This window comes from Girardinichthys multiradiatus, chromosome 12, assembly GCF_021462225.1.
Source record: "Girardinichthys multiradiatus isolate DD_20200921_A chromosome 12, DD_fGirMul_XY1, whole genome shotgun sequence".
Taxonomy (NCBI): Eukaryota; Metazoa; Chordata; class Actinopteri; order Cyprinodontiformes; family Goodeidae; genus Girardinichthys; species Girardinichthys multiradiatus.
In genome coordinates, this window is record NC_061805.1 from 14,668,755 (window position 1) to 14,691,542 (window position 22,788).

Here is a 22,788-nt window from a genome sequence, read left to right on the forward strand (position 1 = left end):
GGGTTTTTGATATACAGCCTGAGGATTACCTGAATATCTGTGTGCCCTTTTTCACCTCTGTCCATCACTTTGTGTACAGAGATTCAGTGAGAGTGCAGATATAATGTATGGATGTCTTCAGCTGCACTGCATCTAGAGTACAGATGTACTATAACATGCATGTACATGTTTTAACATCGATGCCAATAATCATGTGGGAAATTCCCTTAAAGAAACATAGGTAAAACATTTTTTCCTTCCTATTCTGTTCACGGATCCTGTGCTGCCTGAGGGCTGAACCATGAAAACCAAACAGAAATGAAAATAGACTGATAAAGAAGACTTTTGAAGCTGCTTGCCTTCTAATCCGAATGTGTAGGATGTGGCCTTGAAACTGAAGGAAGTTGCAGTTATATAAAGTTTAAAGGCATGCAAACAGAAATGTGTATTTATATATATATATATATATATATATCCAGGACTGTGCAAAAGTTTTAGTTTTAGGCAAGATGTTTGGAACAACCTACCAGCCAAGTTCCTTCAAAAACTGTGTGTAAGAACAATTTACCTAGAACAATTTATGCTGTTTTGAAGGCAAAGGGTGGTCACACCAAATATGGATTTGATTTCTTCTTTGTTTACAGCAGCACACATTGCTATTTTAGCAGTTGTCTCAATCTGTGTTTTAAAGAATCTACTTTCAGTTTAAAATATTCAAGTTCAGGTTCAGATAGTCTATGTATTATTGATGTAGAACTAGAAATAACAAAATGGAGTCCGAATTCAATAAAGAAACCGGAAACAATACAGAATGGCCGGGCCCATAGTTCGCCTCACTGCTGCCTGTTTAAGCTCTCTACATATTCAACAGAACATTACTAAGGGAAAGAAAATCAAATATATTCTTTATTCATCTTCTAATTGCTGTATTTATATATCATTTCTATATCTATTTTGTTTCTGTTTTAACTGTCTCTCCATCTTTCTTATTTCTCAATCTTTCTCTCTTTATTTCATCACATCTTTTATTTGTTTTTGTCTCTTTCCATTTTACAATCTTGATCTATTCTCTGTCTGCCAGCCATCTAGCCATGTATTTAATAACAAGCTCAGTCTTATAGAGCCAGAACCTTTTATTCGATGCTGACTGGACTTTAGCTGCGTGTCAGGGGCAGGGCATGAAACACCTGGGCTATTTCGTGTACTCTTTCCTTCGCCATATGTACCAGGAGGAGGGGAGTTATCCCTGCTGCTGCTCGCAGGAGAGGAAGTTCTGCCATCAAAACGAAATTCGGCGCTTTTATTTTTGCCTGCTTCCCAGGTTTTAGCGGCATGTTTTTCTGTGCGCTCTGTCCGCTGTCGGGAGCGTGTTTTCACCTGGCACCTGCGTGCGAGCGCACGTAACTCAGAGTATGAGGAGTGTGTTTTCGTGCAGTTTTTGTCAAGTTTGGGCATAGAAAGTAGAGTAGCGACGACACTTCGGTAAAGTTAGAAAGATATTCACAGATTCGGCTTTTCCGGATCAATAACTCATCAGCGGAACATTGCCTCTAGAAAACCAACACCTCTCTGCAACCACAGCAAGGCAGACAGTGAGCATTTTCCTCAAAACGAGCCTAACACCGCGCTGAGAGACTTGCATTGGCCTCTATGCAGAGATCGCTGCTCCTCAAAGGCGCAGGGACCGTCTGCAAATTGCAACACCAGAAAAATATGATGGAGAAATATTCAATAAAGTCGCCAAGGAGAGGTATATTGTCATTAAAATCATTGTATGTGTATGTGATCTCACGTTTTTCATACTACATTTCTTGGATTGGAAATTAATACTTTAAAAAAATTGGAATTTCCCAAAGACTATAGCCTAAAAAGCCAAATATTCAGTAGTGCTATAACTTCACTAAAGCATGTTGTAGTGCCATCAAACTCATAGCACACAGAGAGCACCTCATCTTGAATCTTTTGAATAAACATAACATTGCCATTATTGATGCAGACTTGCTTATACTGATAATAACTCTGTATTACAACCAAATAATATTAAACTTTTCCTTTACTGTTTGCAGTGTGTCACAACCTGAGATCAGACACCATTACATGAGCACACAACAAACGTCTTACAGCTTGTTCATGCAATATGACATAAAATAAAATCACAATGAATAATAAAACTCCCAATATTAAAGAAGCCCTTACAGCTGCACACAAAATCCTGTTCACCTGAAAATCATTTTCTGTCTTGTTTCTTGCATTATGATGAGGGAGACTGCAGTGGGAATTGCCTGCAGGCTCCACATTACTCCAACTTGCTCACTGACAAAAGAAGAATTAAACTGGAATGACATATCTCAGTTCTAGTTAGTATTTTCAATTAAACTATGATTTTATGTATAGTAGATTCATAATACATTTGGAATATTGTAATCTTAAGTACACTCACAAGTAGACCCACTTTTTCTGTTACTGAATGCTTAAACTTGACTTTATATAACTTAAAATGTTCCGACTATTGTAAATTTAAGTTGACTATACCTATACAAATTAAATGAATAACCAAAACCACTTGAGGCAATCACCTAATGCAAATGGTTTATGTACTACCGACTTTACCAAGGTTTACAGTAGTTCCATCTACAAAGAAAAAAACATAAAGGCCACACAATATAGCATGCCCCCTAACATGCAATATTCATATTCTCAGACTGTTAATCTTTGAGTTTTAACACATTTTATTTCACACACTCTCAAACATAAATAATTCAGTATTTGGTTACAGTCAGCAAACGTGACCTAGAGACTCTCTAGTTATTGTACAACACACAGTACCAAGGGGTGTCATCTCAGTGCATTCAGTGTGGAACCATCGCTCACAGGTTTCACATTGTATCTACAGCATGGGTATAAACATGTTTATCTTTGTAAAACTTTTGATATGAAGAAATTCATAAAGAATAAAATATTGTTAGGCACTGCAGTTAACGTATTGTTGTTTATTAAGTTAAAATTGATTATATTAATCTATTAAACCTTTTTGTCTCACCCAAAGGGCAGCAATGACAGGATGGAGCAGGTCCCCATTTCCACAGAAGGAGCAGAACATATACCTTGAATCTTAAAAGAAACAAAGAGTATAAAATAACCTATGATTATTATTAGTTACAGAATAAATACATTTTATTGCCTGATCCTTTGAGAATTTCTTCTGCCATGTCTTGTCTGAGTGTTTTAATGCACCTTTTAGATGATTTGACGTGGAAGTACTTTGGTATGTTGGGAAATTCAATCACCATCATCTTGGCCGTCTGTATGAAAAGCTAACAAGCACATGTATTATGTTTGATCCCACACTGTAAAATATTTATTTATCAACAATATCAAAAAATGGTGTGTATAATTACCTCCATGGATTATCATCCCAGGCTGTCACTTGATGTTAACCCAGTCTGCTTTGCCAAGTCTATTCCGGCACATCTTGAAGTACTGTCTACGGGAATCAAGCATAATTTATTTTGACTTACCAAGGTTTGTATTGTTCTGCTGTAAAAAACGTTGGTGTAAAATGTCAGTTTTTAAAAATACTGAAAAACAATTCTGAAGTCTTTAGCCAGCCTTCATGGAGTCCACAGCCTCATTTGACCCTTGCAGAGGATCGACCACAAAAATGTGGTTTGAAAGGGCATGGAGATACTGTTTGAACAAGGTGCATATCACTGAACAACAATCATATTCAAACAGTAACAAAAAACAACAATGCAACAATGGTATATAAACACATAGTATGAATTAATACACCATACACTTGTGAAATCAATGTTAACTCAACTTTGAAATGTATCTAAGAAACAGTGTTTTACAGTTATAGTAAAATTATGGTTACAAGTCATGAAGAAAATGTATAATTTGGTCATTTAAAACTGGACTGTAATGGGACTTCTCATATCTGTTACTGCTTGTTTTGCTCCTCAAAATATAACAAATAACACATTGTTAATTTATTTATTACTGTATTATGAATCTACTATACATAAAATCAGATTTTTGTGGTCGATCCTCTGCAAGGGTCAAATGAGGCTGTGGACTCCATGAAGGCTGGCTAAAGATTCAGACCTAGAGACTCAAACATGAGTCTCTAGGTCACGTTTGCTGACTGTAACCAAATACTGAATTATTTATTTTTGAGAGTGTGTGAAATAAAATTTGTTAAAACTCAAAGATTAACAGTCTGAGAATATGAATATTGCATGTTAGGGGGCATGCTATATTGTGTGGCCTTTTATGTTTTTTTCTTTGTAGATGGAACTACTGTAAACCTTGGTAAAGTCGGTAGTACATAAACTATTCGCATTAGGTGATTGCCTCAAGTGGTTTTGGTTATTCATTTAATTTGTATAGGTATAGTCAACTTAAATTTACAATAGTCGGAACATTTTAAGTTATATAAAGTCAAGTTTAAGCATTCAGTAACAGAAAAAGTGGATCTACTTGTGAGTGTACTTAAGATTACAAGGTGCTCTCTGTGTGTTATGAGTTTTTGGCACTACAACATGCTATAGTGAAGTTATTAACTATTTTATACATATTTTGAGTAAAGAAATCATAAAAAATCTAATGAAGTACATTTTCTTAAAGTAAGAGTTATAGTATGATTAAGATGAGGTGCAATCTATGTGCTATGAGTTTTTGTCACTACAACATGCTTTAGTGAAGTTATTGACTATTTTATGCATATTTTAATGGTAAAGAAAATGACATAAAATCTATTTAAGCACATTTTCCCAAAGTAAGAGTTGTAGTATGATTAAGATGAGGTGCTCTCTGTGTGCTATGAGTTTGTTGGCACTACAACATGCTATAGTGAAGTTATTGACCATGTTATGCATATTTTACTGAATATTTGGCTCTTTAGGCTATAGTCTTTGGGAAATTCCAATTTTTTTAAGTATTAATTTCCAATCCAAGAAATGTAGTATGAAAAACGTGAGACATAGGGATAACCGCACCCTGGAGAGGATGCGGTTATCCCTATGTCTCACATACACATACAATGATTTTAATGACAATATACCTCTCCTTGGCGACTTTATTGAATATTTCTCCATCATATTTTTCTGGTGTTGCAATTTGCAGACGGTCCCTGCGCCTTTGAGGAGCAGCGATCTCTGCATAGAGGCCAATGCAAGTCTCCCAGCGCGGTGTTAGGCTCGTTTTGAGGAAAATGCTCACTGTCTGCCTTGCTGTGGTTGCAGAGAGGTGTTGGTTTTCTAGAGGCAATGTTCCGCTGATGAGTTATTGATCCGGAAAAGCCGAATCTGTGAATATCTTTCTAACTTTACCAAAGTAGCGAACACACAAGGACAGAAATCGCTCACGACGTGATGTAATAACTGAAAACGACCTAACACCGTGATCCTCTTGTTGGCGGAATGATTAGAAAAATAATCTTCAGTGATTAAAAAGACATTTGAAGGTTTTGTTTGCTTCTGATATCATAACCACACTGCAGCAAAACTCAAGTTTGATTTTATTGTGTATTTTCTTTAACCCACACTGTGTCAGACTCATACATACAGACTCAAACATCTATTTATCCATTAATCTAAAGGTTTAATAACTTTGGCTGGTGGCTGTATAATGTATTTTAACTTGCCAAGCCAAAGCCCAGTTAGCTTCTCGATCATGACTGACTGCAGATGTTAGCACTGATTGGAATAAATATTCAGAAAAACTTTAAAATCCAAGTAAATCAGTAAACATGTAAAGAGATTTGTAGATTTACACAAGTTGGTAAAAACATTTGATGATATTCCAAATCAACAGTTCAAACAAATGTACATAACTAGAAGTTATTTGGATGTGTCACCACTTTGCCAAGTCTGGAAGAAGACCAAAATATCACCTCTAATCCGACTCCTTCAAGCTACGTTGGAATTTGCATTTGCTTACATGGGGAAGCTAATTGGCATTTGGAGAAAGAAAATTATTATTATTATACTCTATCTATTAATGTAACTGGCTACAGTTACATTAATAGATAGAGTATAATAGTCAATATGAAGCTTTTAAGTTTAAAGAACACTGTACCAGCTGTTTCCTTATCAGTGGTACTGATGAAACAATGAAGATGGAGGACGGCCACCAAATTCTTCAACAACAATTAAATGAAACAGCTAGATGACTCTTTAATTTAGATGATTGACAGTTCCAATAGCACAATAATCTCAAGCACATCAAAACTGGTTTTGGAAATGGATAAAGCAGGTTAACATTAGACTTCAAGAATGATCTTCTCAAAATCAAGATGTCAACACTATAAAAAAATATGGGACTTTACTTAAAAGTTTGATCTATGCACAAAAAAGAGAGTTTGAATTAACTACCCATGCTGCATATCACAAGCTTATTGATGGGCATGAAAAGTAACGGGTCGAGCTGCTTGCTAAGGGGATATTTACCAAAATGTTAATATGGGAGTTTGTATAGTTGAGCCTGTGCAGATTATTTTGACCCTGTGTTCTTTGAGAAAGTCCACAGGGAAATTAATCTTGTAAACAAATGTGTCTGTAGTTTTGAAACTGATTAAGGTTGTGTGTTGTATGATCTCCTTTTCCAATATGGGAAAAAAAAACATTTTCAGTGTAACATCAACAGCTTAAAACTGGCATGATTTTAAACAGGTACTAATTACAGAAAAACAAGCCCTTTGTATTCCCGTGTGAAGCTGTGATTTGATTCATTTCTTAGCTCTAAAGAGCTTAATAGGGTTTTAAGTTCTTTGGGTGATACACTTGTTATTTATTATTTTGGGGTTTTCCCAATGCATTTTTACAGTCACTAGATCAAATCAGTAATAGCTATGTCTTTGTCTTGGCCCTACTCCAACTTGCTCTTACCTCTAAAAGTATTTGTTTCATCAACGTAAAGACTCTAGGAGAGTTAGCTGCTGTAAATAAGATAAAGACTACTCATAACCTCTCAACAAAGCCCCACTTAAAAATCTGAACAGATACCACATCTAGGTATTGGAAAAAAGCAAAAATCTGCAAATGAAAAAGCTTTCTGAGAATGTAATTATTCATGTCTTAATGCCATAAACAATTTATTTCACAACGCACAGTTCCCAAGACGGTATTTAAAGCTAAAGACTGTTATTTAGGAAACATGCCTGCACAGTGAAGATTTCGTGGTCTAATCTCAGCAGCATTTCAGATTCCTTCTGCTTCACACAGGGCAAGCTGGGGTTTCCAGCTGCTGCTTCATGCTCCTCTCTCTGTGCCATGCAATTATACTGGTTCTCACCGGAGGTTTGCTCGGGTGGAGCTTTGCAATGAGTAATCTCAGGCATTAACTGCTTCTCGCTGTGCCCAAGTCACAGAAATCCACCCATACAGTAAGCACAAAAGAAGCTGCGACGTGTACAAGCACGCTGCACTGAAGGACAAAGACAATGAAAACAGGAAACTGATGCATGAATAAAACACACAGGGATGCCACCCACAACACAATAAAAATATTCACATTTAAATGTGTAAAGGTGTTGATATGAGAGGAAAAGGTTTTTGTTTGATGCAGAACATGAATATCTAATAATACCCTGACAAGTGGTTTAAATGACATCAAGCATTCTGTCTCTCTTGGTTTTGGTAAACAAAACCCAGTTGGTTTGGATCACATGTTTCAGACCACATGTTCCTATGAGAGCAGCAGAGACAGCACGTTGCAGGGTTCCTTTGCTGCTCACAACAGAGTCGTTGTGCTGGAACAATAATAATGCCTGGCACCGCTCACTTGCTCCTTGCACAATTCAGTTCCTCCCCCTGCACTGACTTCATTTTAGAGGCAACAGCTCCATCTCATGTCAGCATTTAAAACTGGTTTTAAATACCTAATGCGTCTATCTTCTGTTACAAGTTCTACAGGCCTAATGCTCATGTGCTGTGTTAAAGTTAGAACAAAATAGACAGCTCTAATCTCTAATGACATCACCGGACCCTTCCAAGGCACAGACAAACTGTGCCGAACCAGATCAGCAGTGGACCCCCAAGAGTGCTTGAATTCTTCTAGAATATACATTTACCGTCCACTTAATTAGGTACACCTGATCACATACTTTTTCACACAAATAGAGATTCATCTAATCACATGACAACAACTCAATGCATTTAGGCACTTCGACATGATGGAGATGACATGCTGAAATTCAAACAGGATTAGAATAGGAGTATCTCATAAACTTCAGATCAACTGGATTTTCACACACAACCATCTCTCAGGTTTACGGCAATGGTCTGAAGAAAGAGAAAATATCCAGTGACTGGCAGCTTTGTAGATAAAAAAAAATGCCCTGTTGATATCAGAGGTCAGGGGAGAATGGGCAGACTGGATCGATATAACAGGAAGGAATGAATAGTTCAAATAATCACTCATTCTGACGAATGTGTGGAGAACACCATCTTTGAATTCACAGCACATCTTACCTTCAAGCAGATGGACAAATGCAGCAGAAGACAACACAGGGTGCCACTCCTGTCAGCTAGCAACAGAAAAGTGAGGATACAGTTAATACAGACTCACCAAAACCTAACAATGGCAGACTGGAATTAAACATTACCTTATTCGATAAGTCTCAATATTAACTGTGACATTCAGAGTATGGCCCTAATGGAGGGTAAAACAACATTTAAGCATGAATCTGTTCTGGTTTGTATCAATGGTTCAGGATGGTTGTCATGGTTTAATGGTATGCGGGACATTTGTTTTGCACACTTTAGGCCCTTTAATGTCAAATATTTAAACATCAAGGCCTACCTGAACATTTTTGATGAGCATGTCCACCCCTCTATCACTACACTGTACCCATTGTCTGATGGCTAATACCACCAGGATAATGCAACCATGTCACACACACACATGTACAGGAGTTGGACAATGAAACTGAAACACCTGGTTTTAGACCACAACAATTTATTAGTATGGTGTAGGGCCTCCTTTTGCGGCCAATACAGCGTCAATTCATCTTGGGAAAGACATTTACAAGTCCTGCACAGTGGTCAGAGGGAGTAACTCTCCCGGATGTGGGGAAAACAGTAAAGGTGGACTCATCAGAGAACAATACATGTTTCACATTGTCCACAGCCCAAGATTTGCGCTCCTTGCACCATTGAAACCGACGTTTGGCATTGGCATGAGTGACCAAAGGTTTGGCTATAGCAGTTTGGCCGTGTATATTGACCCTGTGGAGCTCCCGACGGACAGTTCTGGTGGAAACAGGAGAGTTGAGGTGCACATTTAATTCTGCCGTGATTTGGGCAGCTGTGGTTTTCTGTTTTTTGGATACAATCCGGGTTAGCACCCGAACATCTCTTTCAGACATCTTCCTCTTGCGTCCACAGTTAATCCTGTTGGATGTGGTTCGTCCTTCTTGGTGGTATGCTGACATTACCCTGGATACCGTGGCTCTTGATACATCACAAAGACTTGCTGTCTTGGTCACAGATGCGCCAGCAAGACGTGCACCAACAATTTGTCCTCTATGGACTCTGGTATGTTACCCATAATGTTGTGTGGATTTCAATATTTTGAGCAAAACTGTGCTCTTACCCTGCTAATTTGAACCTTCACACTCTGCTCTTACTGGTGCAATGTGCAATCAATGAAGACTGGCTACCAGGCTGGTCCAATTTAGCCATGAAACCTCCCACACTAAAATGACAGGTGTTTCAGTTTCATTGTCCAACCCCTGTATATATATATATATATAATATATATATACAGTGCCTTGCGAAAGTGTTCGGCCCCCTTGAACTTTTCAACCTCTTGCCACATTTTAGGCTTCAAACATAAAGATATAAAATTCTAATTTTTTGTGAAGAATCAACAACATGTGGGACACAATCGTGAAGTGGAATGAAATTTATTGGATGTGTCAAACTTTTTTAACAAATGCAAAACTGAAAAGTGGGACGTGCAATATTATTCGGCCCCTTTACTTTCAGTGCAGCAAACTCATTCCAGAAGTTCAGTGAGGATCTCTGAATGATCCAATGTTGTCCCAAATGACTGATGATGGTAAATAGAATCCACCTGTGTGTAATCAAGTCTCCGTATAAATGCACCTGCTCTGTGATAGTCTCAGGGTTCTGTTCAAAGCGCAGAGAGCATCATGAAGACCAAGGAACACACCAGGCAGGTCTGAGATACTGTTGTGGAGAAGTTTAAAGCCGGATTTGGATACAAAAAGATTTCCCAAGCTTTAAACATTCCAAGGAGCACTGTGCAAGCAATCATATTGAAATGGAAGGAGTATCAGACCACTGCAAATCTACCAAGACCCGACCGTCCCTCTAAACTCTCATCTTGAACACAGAGAAGACTGATCAGAGATGCAGCCAAGAGGCCCATGATCACTCTGGATGAACTGCAAAGATCTACAGCTGAGGTGGGAGAGTCTGTCCATAGGACAACAATCAGTCGTACACTGCACAAATCTGGCCTTTATGGAAGAGTGGCAAGAAGAAAGCCATTTCTCAAAGATATCCTTAAAACGTCTCGTTTAAAGTTTGCCACAAGCCACCTGGGAGACACACCAAACATGTGGAAGAAGGTGCTCTGGTCAGATGAAACCAAAATCCAACTGTTTGGCCACACTGCAAAACGATATGTTTGGAGTAAAAGCAACACAGCTCATCACCCTGAACACATCATCCCCACTGTCAAACATGGTGGTGGCAGCATCATGGTTTGGGGATGCTTTTCGTCAGCAGGGACAGAGAAGATGGTCAAAATTGATGGGAAGATGGATGGGGCCAAATACAGGACCATTCTGGAAGAAAACCTGCTGGAGTCTGTAAGAGACCTGAGACTGAGACGGAGATTTATCTTCCAACAAGACAATGATCCAAAACATAAAGCCAAATCTACAATGGAATGGTTCACAAATAAACGTATCCAGGTGTTGGAATGGCCAAGTCAAAGTCCAGACCTGAATCCAATCGAGAATCTGTGGAAAGAGCTGAAGACTACTGTTCACGAACGCTCGCCATCCAACCTCACTGAGCTCCAGCTGTTTTGCAAGGAAGAATGGGCAAGAAATTGAGTCTCTCGATGTGCAAAACTGATAGAGACATGCCCCAAGCGACTTGCAGCTGTAATTGCAGCAAAAGGGTGGCGCTACAAAGTATTAACGCAAGGGGGCCGAATAATATTGCACGCCCCACTTTTCTGTTTTTTATTTGTTAAACAAGTTTAACACATCCAATAAATTTCATTCCACTTCATGATTGTGTCCCACTTGTTGTTGATTCTTCACAAAAAATTTGAATTTTATATCTTTATGTTTGAAGCCTGAAATGTGGCAAGAGGTTGAAAAGTTCAAGGGGGCCGAATACTTTCACAAGGCACTGTATATATACACTGCTCAAAAAAATAAAGGGAACACTTAAACAACACAAAATAACTCCAAGTAAATCAAACTTCTGTAAAATCAAACTGTCCACTTAGGAAGCAACACTGATTGATGATCAATTTCACATGATGTTGTGCAAATGGAATAGACAACAGGGGGAAATCTTTGGCGTGACCGGTTTGGCAGTGGGTCAGTAATGGTGTGGGGTGGCATTTCTTTGGAGGCCAGCACAGCCCTCGCCAGAGGTAGCCTGACTGCCATTAGGTACCGAGATGAGATCCTCAGACCCCTTGTGAGACCATATGCTGGTGTGATTGGCCCTGGGTTCCTCCTAATGCAGGAAAATACTAGACCTCATGTGGCTGGAGTGTGTCAGCAGTTCCTGCAAGATGAAGACATTGAAGCTATGGACTGGCCCACCCGTTCCCCAGACCTGAATCCAATTGAGCACATCTGGGACATCATGTCTCACTCCATCCACCAACATCACGTTGCACCACAGACTGACAAGGAGTTGACGGATGCTTTAGTCCAGGTCTGTGAGGAGATCCCTCAGGAGACCATCCGCCGTCTCATCAGGAGCATGCCCAGGTGTTGTAGGGAGGTCATACAGACACATGGAGGCCACACACAATACTGAGCCTCATTTTGACTTGTTTTAAGGACATTACATCAAAATTGGATCAGCCTGTAGTGTGTTTTTCCACTTTAATTTTATGTGTGACTCCAAATCCAGGCCTCCATTGGTTAATAAATTTGATTTCCATTGATGATTTTTGTGTGATTTTGTTGTCAGCACATTCAACTTTGTACAGAACAAAGTATTCAATGAGAATATTTCATTCATTCAGATCTAGGATGTGTTATTTGAGTGTTCCCTTTATTTTTTTGAGCAGTGTATATACATGCCGGTGAACCTCTGCCCCAGTCTTAAGTCTTCCCTAGGCTCTAAAAGGTTTTCTTCCATGTTTGCCTTGTATTTAGCTCCATCCATCTTCCCTTTAACTCTGGGGGGCAAGTCATCTCATAGTTCACACATTTCATGGCCATAAAACCTACAAATACTGAAAGTATGAAACATAAATAAATCATAGTAAGTTTTTCCATTGTATTTCAAAGCATATAAACCATTTTAAAAACAAGTTTTGGTAACACACTAGCCTCTTTAGTTACACAGCTGTTAAATATGGGAAGTGAGCACCTTAGATGGGTTTTGTTGTTATATGGATCTGCAGTGGCTGATGGACCTTCGTTGTACATTTGTCATGGTGTGTTTTCTTGAAAAATACCCAAACGTTTTTAACAAGAATGAATTAAATGGATGTGTGGTTGCTTATGGCAACACAGAAAACGGATGGAATGAGTCATTTACATTAAAAATCATTTACACAGGAGCCCTGGGTGTGTGTTGCAGGCTGGCTGCCAGGCTGCCAGTATTTTAGTATTTCAAGTTATAGTTTTTCTTCACAAGCGATTATTTGTCATTGTGGGTCATAAAAGGAATACTGTGCATTTGAGAGCACGCTTTTAAATCCCCCCAAAAGTCCCAGATTGTTAGGTCTTCAAGCTATAGACTACAGTTCTCTAGATTACCCATTCCCGCTGTGTAAAATTGCTGCACAAATTTACCCCAATTTAAGCTGAAGACTATGGACTATGATACTCCTAAAGTAGCATGGTCTTCAGCTTGGGTGGAAAATTGTGTTACGCACTGATGCCAGAGTTCAGCCTTCCAGATAAAACATGCTAGCCCTTTAAAACCTTTGGCTGTTTTCTTGGCTGCCTTTTGCTTGCTTCTTTTACAAGTTTATTGATTTTTGTGATGGAACTGTTTACTCATTAAGGGACTTCCAAAGAAAACGTTCTGTAATTCATTTTATTTAGGGGTCTTACAGTAAAGGGAGTGAAAACAAATGCACACCACACTTTTTAGATTTTTTTAGTTAGAAAAAGCAGCCAAAGCCAACTGAAAATTTGAAAGATGTTCAAAAAGCCTGAGGAAATGTTGTCCAAGACACTTGATTACAATCAAGTCTCTGCTGCTCTGAAGGAAAAATAAAGAAAAAAAAGGAGTGAAACATTTAATTTGGTATTTGCTTATGAATCTGACCAAAGATTAACAAAGAGAATGAACACAATAAATGTGGATTATAACATACAGATACTGTAAGATTTCATTTTTTTTAAATACTTGTTCAACTTGAGGGTAATGGTACTGATTCTGTTGAAAGTGGGTGTTTTTTGTCTACATGGATGCCTTCAAATAATCTAAACAATGTTTAAATTTCATAAACTGCCAAAACTCCCACACATTGAGCAACTGACACATGTATACTGCACATATATTTTCTTTGCATCATTGGTTTTAATCCAGATGTGCACAGAGGAGCAGAATTTCTGAGGTTATTCCTTCTCACCATATGAGCTTTTCTGCATCTGTAAAAGTAAATAATTGATTACCTACAGGTCCTGATAAGAAGAGGGCACCTTAGCTCATCACTCTGTCAGAGCACATTCTGGGAGCAGCAATGCACAATCAGAACCAGGGAACCTGCAAATCACGCACACCCACTGAGGAGATACTGAAGAACCCTTCCTCCCCCTCTTCACTCCCTTCCTCTCCCTCTCACACTGTCTCTCAGAGCTCTGCGCTCAGTTTTACCAGAACTGCGCTGCACGTAGATAGGCTTTGTGTCGCTACTCACCCAGCCTGCTGCCTCTGAGGAGGAACATCAAGAAGCTCACGCACTCAGTCGCCGTTTCATTTCTTTTCCACCGGGATGCTGGAGCTCGGACCGAGATGGACGAGGCTGATCTTTATGTTGGTTTTGTGTCTGTGTCTCTACCTGCCGGGGGAATCGTATACCAGGAGAGCCCCAAAGGTACCTCGCTGTCCTGCAAGCTGCTCCTGCACCAAAGACAGTGCTTTCTGCGTGGACACTAAGACCATCCCCAAGAGCTTCCCCCCTGGAATCATCTCTCTGTGAGTTGAGAATTCAACAAAAAGCATCCTTTTTTTTACCTGCATGAAGCCTCGGCAGCATGCAGGCTGGTACAGATGGCTACATCACTGATGTCACCCACAGTAATGTAATGATGCACAGCTGTCTTGGCTGTGTTCTAATGACATATAAAGTGCACAAAGCTGACTTTCCTTCCCCTATCATCTAGTTGTAGATCGTTTTAGCTTTCCAGCAAAACAGTAATAATAAAAATAAAACATGATTTTTCTGCTATATTCCAAAAATAGATGAGGGAGAACAATCCTGTACTGCCCCAGAGAGGAATACTAACAATAGATTCCCATGCTCATTGAAATGACATATTTCCTCTAAGAGATCTAATCTCAGAGAGTGCACAGAGAAACTTTCAGAAAATTAAAGCACAAATGATGAAGGTAGGGTTTTGTTTTACTGATGAGGTTATGGGGCACTACTTTCCATCTTAGCCTCCATCACCTGTGGATTGAATAGTCAGCTTAATAGGAAAACAAGAGCACAGGCTGAGGATGTCCTGATTTGATAACGGAGGAGAGAGTGGAGATGGAAGTATTGTGTCCTAGTTTGGAAAGTTTCTCTGAAATTTACACTGGTAGTTTTTCAGAGGAGATATACTTTAGATGGACTGAAAATGACTTAGTTGCCATGGAGAGGAGGATAAGAGGTTTCCCACTCTTAAACACGTGCTGTGGTGTTTTAGAGCTTTCACATTGCTCATCTAAGGTCCTTTTCAAATGTGATCTGACGTTTTTTGTCTGAACAGGACGATGGTGAACGCAGCCTTCACAATGATCCCAGAGGGAGCTTTCTCGCACTTTCACCTGCTGCAGTTCCTGTGAGTGCTCCAGCACCCAAAACTCAACACTATTACAGCAGCAGATATCACACAATCAGTTTAATGAGGTTTGTTATTTAAGTGCAGCTCTGTAGCATTTCATATTGCAGGTATGTATTCATCCAGACATGTTCTGTTTAGCAGTGACAATGAGGAGACTTCAGCCACTCTACTCCAGATGAATGCTTATTGAAAGCAGTGGTGACATAGCAGTAATAAGGGTGAAGTGGCTCAGTATCAGTGTCTTTGCCAATGACTGACTCCCTTCAGTTCAGCTTTGCAACACAAAGGATTGCTTGTCTCCTCAGATGCAATCAAGGGTGTGTTTGTATGCGTGCAGATCTGTGTGTATATGTGTTGTCCTGAAATGATTCATACCCCTTGAATCTTTTCACTTTATGTCACTTTACAAGCCCAAACTTCAATGTATTTTTTGTGAATTTTATATGATAGACCAACATAAATAAAGTATGGTTAAGAAGGGAATTAAGAATGATTTTCAACTTTTATACAAACAAGGAAAAAAGCTCAAATCTAGTGCTTCAGAAGGCACCTAATAAGTAAAAAAAAAAAGTCCAGTATGAATGTTGTGTTCTGTCAAGGCTGCAGAGATTTGTTGGAGAAGATTAGAGAACAACAGCATCATGAAGACCAAGGACTAAACAGACAAGTCACTGTTCCAACCTCCCCAAATGGAAGGAGTGTGTTTGTATACCACAAACCAGCAAATGGAGGTTATTAAAAGCATTGACTCAGATGGAATAAATATGGATGCACAGACCTTTCAATAATTTTCCTTCCACTTCACCATAATACGCTACTTTGTGTTGGTCTGTCACATTTTATAAAAAGTTTGCAGTCGTAACGTCAAAAAATGAAAACAGTTGAAAGCTTTGGAATACTTTGCAAAGTCAATTCTACATTTTGTTCTACTTTCAACAGGCTGTTGAACTCCAACACATTCACGAAGATTGCTGACGATGCTTTTGCTGGTCTGTCTCACCTGCAGTACTTGTGAGTGTGTCACTGAATCCACAATATTTTTGATCTTTAAATCTTTTCTAAGTCTTATATTACTGTTCCCTTTTAATTTTTGAGCATTACTTACAATAATACATTTCCTTTATACAACATTAGGGTTAAACTCACACATACAAGACAAAATGGACTAAAGTCCAAAAGTGTTAGTTGTGGGCTGAGCAAGTTTCTATTGCTTTTATGTATGATGAAGGTCAACTGGTGCTCCATGTTTGCTCTGAGCATAGCAGATGTGCTTTTTACAGAATTACACTGTATGTCATCCAGCCCCAGACTCTCAGATAATTCCAGTATGAATGTTGGGTGCTTGCCCATGGCGCAATTTATGTGCAAACTGCCATATATTCATTATATTCCACAGCTTGCCCTCTGCAACATGCAATATCTTGATCTAGTATTATCACTGAATGATTCAGTTAAACATAAGCCACACATTCCTGAGCTAAAATGCAGAGTAATTCCAGTGTAAACCACTCTTGCCAGGTGTTTTAGCAATTGCCACTAGTTTATATTTAAACCTTATCTGTACTGTGAAAGTTACACGAGGGTGCACAGGCAAATCTTGTGCCATTGTTATAGCATTATGCAATGCTTTTATTTTCAGCAGAATTCATTGTGGTATTTTGCCATTACTAATAAATTTAACCTCCACAGTAAGATCTGAGTGGAGAAGCTCTGCAATGCTGAAAAACAGAGCCAGAAGTGAAATTGAAAATAAATCCTCTCTGACAGTGAGCTCTTAGCCCCTGCAGTGTGAAAAAAGCTGAATATGCCTACAAGTGAATTGATGTGCTTTCTTTAATTGATGACTCAGAGTGGGAAGGCTGCTGGCTGCATGGCTTTGACTGCAGCCCAGCTTGCAGGCCTCATCCTCACTGCGACCTACCTGCTGAGAATGCTAATTAAGTCATATAATCATATCCAGACACCTCCAGGGAGTTTTCACTTCATCACTTTCAACTTTTATAGAAAAAACAGAGACAGTACAGGTTCAAACGATGTGGCCATCTAACCATTGGCAGGACTTGCTGGTTGTGTTTTCATTTCACTATTTGACTGTAAATCAAATTTTCAAAAGATACAATCAGACCTGAAATCCTTTACTTGTTTCTGACATACTTTTATAGTACTGAACACTGACAACGACCTAGCCAACGAAGATGACTTTCTGCAATGCTGTCCTGATAACAAAGGTTATCTTAATGTGATTGATTTGTTCCCATCACAGATTCATTGAGAACAATGACATCCAGGACCTGTCCAAGTATACCTTCAGAGGAATCAAATCTCTCACTCATCTGTGAGTATTTTAAACTAAACTAAACTATATATACAGTAGAGATGCACTGATCAACTTCTAACCTCTGTTTCTTTGAAAGTTTTGAATACTGTAACGTTTGGTAATACGGGTCTATTTAAATAAGTTTTGTCTTGAACACAGCAGTACATGTTGCATAGTTAATGCTTTATGGTTATGTTTAAAAGACCGATAGCGCTGTTGAGATGGATATCAGTAATTCACGGCAACTTGACAAATACATTCTACATTTAAACTCAGGTTGAAGAACGTGTCTCAACACTCCTAGCAACCTGTCTATATACACCGATACAGTATGTGTTCGCTTTTCCCCATATAGAAGCCCCACTGCGGGGACCATGCTGCACTACGATCCAGCGATTTTGTTGTTGGAGGATTCTTTTTCTGCGTCGAGATAGTGGATTGTTTGATTCAGCTTCTTAGGTAGCTTTATTGTAGACAGAGCAGTGAGCATGTTTCATGAGAGACCAACAATAAAAGATCAAAAGGATAAAACAGAGGACCTTTGCTGCAATACGCTCAGCCTTCCTGTTATCTGCTAAAAGTCTTGCTTTCTCTTGCAGTCAGAAAAAAAATGATATGTCTCAAGCTTTCACAGAAAATACTGTTTTCCCAATTCCCTGTACTTCCTCTGACTTCACCTTGAACACCGTTCTCAAAATTAAAAATTTGAGTCTTCTTCACTCAGTAACATTATTCAGATCTAAGATTGCTGTTGTTAGCATAATCTGTAAGCACTTAATTGATCATCTTCGGATTCCTGTCACCAGCTAATTTTTCTGTAAACATTTGGATCTATACAGATGATGCATGGATCCATAACAAGGATAACTCTCATTTTGCAGATCCCTCTCCAATAACAACCTGCAGCAGCTGCCTAGAGATCTCTTCAAACATCTAGACATCCTCACAGATTTGTAAGTTTGCAACTCTATGCTGAACATTTTAAACAGAACAGTCTGTTTCTCCGAGTAACTGCTGAAGGTAGGATAATTACTGTAAATGGTGTTCAGATGATTTATGTTTGAGATCTAAAGAGATATATTTGTTTTTTTTCCCCCTCTCTATCATTCAGAGACTTGCGTGGGAACTCGTTCCGCTGCGACTGTAAGATCAAGTGGCTGGTCGACTGGATGGAGAAGACCAACACTTCGGTTCCAGCCATCTACTGTGCCAGCCCCTTTGAATTTCAGGGTCGCAGAATCCGTGATCTCACCCCACGGGATTTCAACTGTATCACAGCAGGTTTCTTTTTTTCCCAAACGAACCTTATCTGTCTACATCAGTTTGCTCAAGGCGATGCTGGGGTTTGTATGTGTTCTCACTCTGGTCTCTCATCCAACAGACTTTGCTGTATATGAAACCTTCCCTTTCCACTCTGTGTCAGTGGAGTCCTATGAGTTCAGTGGAGATCAGTTTGTTGCCTTTGCTCAACCTGATTCAGGATTCTGTACCCTGTATATATGGGATCATGTTGAGATGATCTTCAGAACATTTCATAATATCACCTGTAAGTTTTTGATTGTGAAACTAATAACCAGTATGCTGGGTTTGGCAAATAATGAAAACCTAATGCTTTTGGCTCCTGTGTGTCTCTCCTAAAGCTCGCTCGGCTGTGTACTGCAAACCTGTGGTGATAAGCAACACTCTTTACATGGTTGTGGCTCAACTTTTTGGAGGATCTCACATATACAAGTAAGGCTTGTAATCTAATTCCATATTTAAGTCAAGTCAAGTTTATTTATAAAGTGCTTTTCAGCAACAAGGCACTCAAGGCGCTGTACATAAGGAAAAACATTACAATGATACAGAAAATCAAACTACAGAGGTAATTAAAAAAATTAAGAGAATAGAATGATGGATAAGAAAATGAAAGGAAAATTGGACTGAAAACGTAACTAATAATGTTTAGATGGCACAGTCAAAGGCCACTCTAAACAAATAAGTCTTGATTTAAAGCAACTTAGGGTTTCGGCGCTTTTACAGTTTTCTGGGAGTTTATTCCAGATTAGTGGAGCATAAGAACTAAAAGCTGCTTCTCCATGTTTGGTTCTGGGTGTGCAGAGTAGATTTGTGATGATGTGTTCAGGGTGATGTGTAGTTTCAGTTTTTTTGCCAAATAAAGTAGGCAATTCAAATTTTGGTTACATCTGAACAAAGCATGTTCTTCCTCATGGTCTTCCAGATGTTTGGGAGATCTTGTGGCTTTTTTTTTTTCAACAGTGGCATTATTCTATCCACTATACCATACAGGCTAAATTTGTGGAGTATGTGACTAATAGTTGAGCTGTGGATCTCTGTAGCTCCTCCAGAGTTACCACTGGACCTTTGGTTGCTTCTAAGATAATTGCTCTTCTTGCCTGGCCTGTCATTTAGGTGGACAATCATGACTTGGTAGGTTTGCAGTTCTGTAGTCTTTCCATTATTAGGCCATCGTTTGAACAGTGCTCTGAGAGCTATCATTAGCCTCACAGCATAATTCCCCACATAAGTCATATTGGCCTAAATATGACTTATGTGGGGAATTATGCTATAAGGTTTATGATATATAAAGCCTATGCTGTTTTATAAATAAAACCATAGACTTTTATTTGCTAAAAAAATAGAAAATTACATATCCTTTTTTCTTCCTTTGTCTTAATTTATCACATACAATTCCAAGTTTGCGGTTGTAACATGAAGAAATTTATGGAAAACTTCCTTATGTGAGCTCTTTTCTAGAGGTTAATTGGTCTCTAGAAAATTGCCCTTTGGTCTGAATGTGTGTGCATGGTTGTTTTTCTTGTTTGTCTCTGTCTTGCAACGTGTACCTCATCTCTTGCCCAATGACTGCTAGAGATAGATCCAAACTCCCAATGACCACATAGGGATTAAGTGGCTTTAGTGAATGGATGTGAGTTTTTGAATGCCACCAGGTTTTTAATCAACCGAGTGCCGACTCAGTGAAGTTAAAGTTGGACTATTGAGGTTTTCATTCAAAGCAGACTGAAGCTGCTGTGTGAGGCTCCTGTTGATTTCTGATCATTCAATTGTCTCACCTTTTATGGCCCTTTTTGTTTCCCCACTTAGTCCCCACCTCAGCGTTTATTTTTGACTAGTTTGCTATCAGCTGTTAGTGGCTAAGGAGTCCGGTCGTTAGGTGCTTTGTCGCGTCTGTACTGGCCTGGTTCTACCTTTCTATCTGCTGACAGCCGCTATCGATATGCATCAAAGAACCAAAGAAGATTTCAGCATTTATTAATTCTGCTCCATTTTCCAAGTCAACCCAAATTGTTGTTTTATTCCCACTTTTGTCCATAAACTGTTGGTTTGATCTCCATCTCAACTCAGTAGGCATCCTTATTTTTGACAGTGTTTGTGTTTATTTTGTGTAAAAGTGATTATCTGTCAAAATAAGGTTAGTGTTCCACACCATTTGGTAAAATGGTTGATAGCGCAGTGACATTTAGAGTGGTTTTGGTTAATAATTATCAATTATTAATGATAATTAACTTATTGTAATTTTTAAGTGCTGCGGGCCCAATACTCACAACACCAGTGTGTAGCTCTGATCCTGTGAGAAATAATTTTGGTTAGAATGTATTATTTCCTTAACATTATACAGTAGAATTGAACAGTCTGACAGGGGTATGGATGTAAGACCTCAAGTAGCGCCCTTTCCTGCAATGAGGGTGCCTCAGTCGGCCACTGAAGGAGCTGCTCAGCTCCTCTACAGTCCGGTGCAGTGGGTTAGAGGTTATGTCCATGATGGATGTGAGCTTAGCTAACATCCTCCTCTCACCCACCACCTCCACAGAGTCAAGTGGACAGCCCACTTCAGAGCTGGCCGTCCTAACCTGCTTGTTCAGGCTCTTCCTGCCCAAGGCAGCAAAGAGCGGAACAGAAAGCAACATAATTGTTCTAACCCCAATAACTTTGGGAATATCCTAACAGCCTTTCTTTTAATACAGGTGGGAGGAGGGCCCACAGCGCTTTATAAAGATCCAAGACATTGACACCAATCGGGTGAGGAAACCCAACTTTGTGGACACCTTCCTGCTAGACGGAGAGTGGTATTTTGTTGTGGCAGACAGCTCCAAGGCGGGTTCCACCAGCATCTATCGTTGGAACAACAACGGGTTCTACTCCCATCAGTCCCTCCATCCCTGGCACCGGGACACTCATGTGGAGTTCATTGATGTTGGGGGGAAGCCTCATCTCATCCTATCCAGCGCCTCTCAGCCACCAGTGATTTACCAGTGGGACCGAAGCCAGAAGCAGTTTGCTTTCCATTCCATAATTAAAGAGCCTGCAGACGTGCAGATGGTAAAGCACTTCTGGGTAAGGAAAGTCCTCTACCTCTGCCTCACGCGCTTCATTGGTGACTCTAAGATCTTGCGGTGGGAGGGACAGCGGTTCATGGAGATCCAGACTCTGCCCTCTCGGGGGTCGATGGTGGTGTATCCCTTCATCGTGGGCCCTCGCCAGTACCTCATCCTGGGAAGCGATTTCTCCTTCTCCAGAGTGTACCTGTGGGACGACCTCACTCAGCGCTTCCAACCCTTCCAGGAGCTCAACATGAGGGCCCCAAGGGGATTCAGCTTGGTATCGGTCAACAACAAGGACATTCTGCTGGCCGCCAGCTTCAAAGGCAACACCCTCGCCTACCAGCACCTGGTGGTGGATCTCAGCGCCAAATGAGCAACAAAGGTGTTCACCTTCTAATTAAAAAATGTGCCAATAAGACTGCAAAAATGTTGAAGCCATGTAACTGAAAATCTGCTGTTTCCTCCGAGGTCTTGAGTAAACCAACTAATTGTTTATGAATTTTTGCGCTATTACTTAAAAGCTAATGGAAATAATGTGTTAGTCAATATTAGAGTTGTGGAACTGTTGAATCACTGTTCTGTTCAAAGAAATTTTAAATAGAGCATTACTGTTTTTATTCGATTTTGTTGTATTTAACTAATATCTAAATAACATGCATGTACATATCAGAATTATATGAATTATTATACTGGATATTGAATGAAGAAAACTATACACGTTTTGTACAATGGTGAACTTAAGATCATTTTGCTGTATATAAAACAAGCTTAACCTAAACACACTTACAGCTCTTATCCTTATTTGTATAATCAACATTAATCTGTTTTTGGACTAAATGAAATAAAATAAATTTATTGACATCATTCATTGTAATCCAAATAGCTCACAATAAAACAAGATGTTTGCTAGA

General features: G+C 39.3%; 1 protein-coding gene and 2 long non-coding RNA genes across 3 annotated transcripts; 2 read left to right on the forward strand and 1 right to left on the reverse strand.

Annotated features, from left to right (window-relative positions):
- Nucleotides 1–1,210: 1,210 nt before the first annotated feature.
- Nucleotides 1,211–4,191, forward strand: LOC124877252. Its single transcript, XR_007040481.1, has 2 exons — nucleotides 1,211–1,729; nucleotides 3,026–4,191. It is a non-coding gene; the product is annotated as an uncharacterized LOC124877252 (long non-coding RNA).
- Nucleotides 3,402–14,219, reverse strand: LOC124877251. The gene is made up of 3 exons (XR_007040480.1): nucleotides 14,086–14,219; nucleotides 8,454–8,509; nucleotides 3,402–3,463 (listed from the first exon to the last, which is right to left on the reverse strand). It is a non-coding gene; the product is annotated as an uncharacterized LOC124877251 (long non-coding RNA).
- On the forward strand, nucleotides 13,912–22,788 carry lgi3 (leucine-rich repeat LGI family, member 3). The gene is made up of 9 exons (XM_047380325.1): nucleotides 13,912–14,363; nucleotides 15,143–15,214; nucleotides 16,157–16,228; nucleotides 17,481–17,552; nucleotides 18,416–18,487; nucleotides 18,646–18,815; nucleotides 18,916–19,080; nucleotides 19,175–19,265; nucleotides 21,521–22,788. Exons 1-9 carry the CDS (start codon nucleotides 14,161–14,163, stop codon nucleotides 22,248–22,250), a joined length of 1,647 nt encoding a protein of 548 aa, XP_047236281.1. The 5' UTR covers nucleotides 13,912–14,160; the 3' UTR covers nucleotides 22,251–22,788.